Source organism: Netta rufina (genome assembly GCF_964035555.1).
Source record: "Netta rufina genome assembly, chromosome: 15".
NCBI lineage: Eukaryota > Metazoa > Chordata > Aves > Anseriformes > Anatidae > Netta > Netta rufina.
The window spans coordinates 12,582,522-12,586,983 of NC_140138.1; the positions used below are offsets into that span (position 1 = coordinate 12,582,522).

The 4,462-nt window shown below is 64.2% G+C and overlaps 1 protein-coding gene across 1 annotated transcript; it reads left to right on the top strand.

The window, feature by feature from the left end:
- Nucleotides 1-330: 330 nt before the first annotated feature.
- Nucleotides 331-4,309, top strand: UNCX (UNC homeobox; the record flags this gene model as incomplete). Its single annotated transcript, XM_084295711.1, has 3 exons — nucleotides 331-580; nucleotides 1,723-1,898; nucleotides 3,254-4,309. 3 exons carry the CDS (start codon nucleotides 331-333, stop codon nucleotides 4,307-4,309), a joined length of 1,482 nt encoding a protein of 493 aa, XP_084151837.1.
- Between the last annotated feature and the right edge of the window lie 153 nt (nucleotides 4,310-4,462).

The window sequence follows — 4,462 nt, forward strand, 5'->3', positions numbered from 1 at the left end:
GTCTTGTTGTGACAGCTCTGATATTGTTTATTGAGGCTGGATGTCAGGTATAATTAGCAATCGATATGGAAAACGTTTGCTCCCCACACTGGCACGTCTCTGACGTCAGGAGCGATTAACGTTTCTTATTGGTCCCAAATTCCCCCAGCCTGAGCTAATTATTGGGAGCCTGATGTTGATAAAGTTAAAGCGCCCGGGCGCCCTGCAGCATGAGCCCCTCGCCGCGCCGCCTCCTCCTTCTCCGGCAGCAGCACCCCCGGCCCCAGCCGCCCCGCCGCCAGCACCCCCAGCCCCGACGGCACCCCCCGCCGCCGCCCTAAAGCCGCCCCCATGATGGACAGCCGCATCCTGGAGCATCCCCATGCCCAGTTCGGGGGCATGGTGGGCTTCCCTTACCCGCTCGGCCACCACCACGTCTACGAGCTGGCCGGCCACCAGCTGCAGTCGGCGGCCGCCTCCGTGCCCTTCTCCATCGATGGATTACTGAGCGGCTCCTGCGCTGCCTCCGTGGTCAACCCGGCGCCTCTCATCCCCTCGGGCTGTGGGGTGAGCGGGGACAGCCAGCCCTTCAAGCTCGCAGGTAGGAGCGGCCCCGGCCCTATTCCCATCCCTGCCCCGACCTCCGGCCCTATTCGCGTCCCTTCCCCTACCCCCGACCCAATCCCTGCTCCGCACCCCGCTCCGTGCGGGTAGCGGGGTGCCTGGAGGGGGAAAGGGGGTGCTGCCACCCTCGTCTCCCCCCCCCCTCCCTCCCCCGAAGGGACGGACGGGCTGGGGGACAGCAGGAGCCCCCCCCCGTTCCCAGCGGGCAGCGTGTGCCCCGAACAATAGCGGGGCCGGGCCGCCCCCAAACTTCTCCGCGGTGGGTGCTCGGACCAGGCCGCCCTTCCCGCTATTTAAAAAATAAAAATGAAATAAAAAGGAGGGGGTGCCGGAGTTTGGGGAGTGAAGAGCGGCGATTTTTTTGTCGTTGTTGTTATTTTCCAAGCGCTATAACCACCGGGAGAGGCTCCCCTGCCTTCCCCCGGCCTGCAGCACGGCTATTGTTCAGCTCCGCAAACGTCGCCCCAGCCTCCTTTTATCGAGCCTGGAACATCCTCCCTCCGCTAGAAATACGATAATAATAATAAAAAATAAATAATAAAAATCCGGTATTACGATCACGATAATTTTCCCATCCGGCGGATAACGGGAGGGGCAGCTCGGGCCGTGAATCCCGGCCCGGTAAATGCCGGTCCTCGGGGAGGCCGGAGGCCGATGGAAGCTGCGGGAGGCCCGGAGGCTACCGGGGGAGGCCGGAGGCTGCTGGAGGCCCGGAGGCTTCGGGAGGATGGAGGCCGCCCAGCCCCGGGAGGCCCGCTTGGGACCGGAGGCCGTCTGGGGTGGCCGGGGAAGGGAAAGGGGGGGGCTTTAATTTTTATTTTATTTTTATTTTTAATTCAACCTTTGGTGGCTGGAGCCTCTATTGGAACTTCTCTCTCTCTCTCTGCCAGCTGGGTGCCTGTGGCGAGTTTCCTTCAGGAATAAGTGTTCAGTAAAGTACATTTTCGGAGGAGGCGAGGGCAGATCGGGTTCCTGCCCGTTTTTAGCGCAGGTGTGTGTTATAATCCCGCTTTTTTCTACCAACGTTGCCGAGCACGAAAGTTAAAGGCTCCTGTAAATGGCAGGGAGGGGGGAGAAGGCCCGTCTTCCAGGGAGCTGAGGGTATTTCTGCCTTTTCAGACTCGGGTGACCCGGACAAAGAAAGTCCTGGCTGTAAAAGAAGACGAACCCGCACCAATTTTACTGGCTGGCAGCTCGAGGAGCTGGAAAAGGCGTTTAATGAGAGCCATTACCCGGACGTGTTTATGCGAGAGGCTCTGGCTCTCAGGCTGGACTTGGTGGAGTCCAGAGTGCAGGTAAAAAACCCCAAACCTCCTCCCCTCCCGTCTACCCGGGCCGAGATGTTCCTCCGGGAGCCCCAGCCCTGTTCCTGCCGGGGCTCCCCTTTTGTTCCCTGCCCTCGCTCGGTCGCCGCCGGTTTATTTCTATTATTATTATATTTAAAAAAAAAAAAAAAAAAAAGCAGGTTTGCAGACGGGCCACAAAGCGTGATATTGCAGCCTAGGTTCCCTAACTATTTTTATTTTTCCCCTGTAAATATTTTTTCCTAAACGAGCCGAGGGTGAAAAATTAGCATGCAAATCGGAGACTTAATCACGGGCCGGGGTACGCTGGAAAACGGCAAGGCGGCTCCTAGGAGCGGTGAGAGCTGCGGGACTTGCTCAACTTCAGCTGAACGGGCTGCTCGGGCGTACGGGGGGCTCCATCTCTGCGCTTAAAAATAATAAAAATTTAAATTAAATACGGATCGAGGCGGGGGATGCGGGACCGCGTCTCCCCGTGCTGCTGTAGGTCGCGGTGGCTGCTCCGGCCGGGGGAGCGGGGTGCGGATGGGGCCGGGGGCTGCGTGGCCATGCGGGGGGGGGGGACGAGGACACGCGCGGTTCGCACCCTCGGGGCCGCCCCCCCCCCAGGGCTGAGCCGGCGCCGTTTGCGCGGTGCCTGAAGCGGCTTCGTTTGGCGGTGCGATGCCCGGGCGCTGCTGCCTAAAAAAGCACGGCTCGTCCCGGCACGGCTCGCCTTCGTCCCACTACGGCCCTCCCGGGGCGAAGGAGCCAGGCTGGGGTCGTGGAAGCGCCGGGGCTGGGGCTGTGCTCGGGGCCCCGTGCTGCCAGCGGAGGACCGCAGAGGGTTTTATTTGATTTTCTCATAAGTTATAAAAATAGCATTAATTTAGGGCCTCATCCCACCTCGCCCAGTTCCCTCTGCTCCGCTCCCCGGGATGGGCAGGAGGTCCGGGTGATGAGAGCCCCCCCCTTGGCCTCTCGCCTGCTTATTGTGCTGTGTTTTATGGCTTTTTGCGAGCTGCTGCGAAAGGATCGGGCCCGACCCCGGTGTTTCTGCACCCTTGGGCCGCGGGGAAGAGCTGGGGAGGGGGAAGAACAGACGTTCCCCCGTCCCCTCCATCGGTGCTAGCAAGGCGCAGCGTGTGTGTGCGTGTGTGTGCACCCCCAACCCCTTCTTTCTACCCCCTTAAAGAGCCGTGGATGTCTCTTTCTGCTCCCCCGGGCCCTACAGATGGGGGCTGCCGGCACCTCGACGGGGGGGGACGGGGGAGGCCTGAGCTGTGCTGCTCGCTCCCCGCCGCCCTGGCCACCGCGGGGGGCCCGGTGCGCTGGGTGTTAACTGCTTCTCGTTGTTCGGTGTGTAGGTCTGGTTCCAAAACCGCCGGGCCAAATGGAGAAAGAAAGAAAACACCAAGAAGGGCCCGGGGCGGCCGGCTCACAACTCGCACCCCACGACGTGCAGCGGGGAGCCCATGGACCCCGAGGAGATCGCCCGCAAGGAGCTGGAGAAGATGGAGAAAAAGAAACGCAAGCACGAGAAAAAACTCCTCAAAAGCCAAAGCCGCCACCTCCACTCGCCCAGCGGCCTCTCCCTGCACAGCACGCCCAGCTCGGACAGCGACAGCGGCGGCGGGGGGGGGCTCTCGCCCGCTCCCCCGGAGGCGAAGCCCCGCGGGCAGCCCCCGCCGCCTCACCCGCCGCCCCCCGCCGCCCCCTCCGAGCCTCCCCCCGGCGGCTGCGAGCAGACGGCGGAGCCTTTCCACCCCAGCCAAAGAAGCGGGGCCGGGCGGCTCCAGCGGCCCCCCCCCGACAAGGACTGCGCGGCCGCCCCGTCGGGGGACGGCAGCGGAGGCGCGGGGGGGCCCCGAGGCGCCGGCGGCTTCCACAAGCTCAACCCGTTCAGCGTGGAGAGCCTGCTCTCCGACTCCCCCCCCCGCCGCAAAGCCTCCCTGGACTTCCCCAGCCTCCAGCCCTGCGCCCCCCGCACCCTGATCGGCAAAGGACACTTCTTGCTCTACCCCATCACCCAGCCGCTGGGTTTCATCGTGCCGCAGACCGCCCTCAAGGCCAGTCCGGGCCCCGAAGCGGGGCAGCCCCCCCGGGACTCCCCCCTGCCCGCCGCCAACCCGGGCCCCCCCGGCTTCAGCGCGGAGCCGGCTCCCGTCGGAGCCCAGCCCGGCCCCGGCTCCACGGACTCGACGGCGGGGCCGGCGGCGCCGCCTCCCCCGGCCCCCGGAGCCTCGCCTCGCTCCGCCGCTTCTCACGGCGACCCCGCGGCTGCCGCCCCCGCCGAGGGGGGATCTTTCCCTCGGCCCAAATCCCCCGTCCGGGGTCGGGATGCCAGCACGCCCAGGGACAAATCGGACTGCGGCCCCTCGGAGGCCGGCGGCCTCGACGGCGAGGAGGTGGACATGGACTGAGCGGGCGAAATTCCGGACAAACCCCGAGAACAAAAAAGCACCGCTTCCCCCCTACACCACCACCGCCGCCCCGAGGTCCGTGAGAATACGGGGGGGGTGTGAAAAAAATGGGGGAGGAGGGTAAGGTTCCCCCCCGTCCCCCAGACTTGCCGT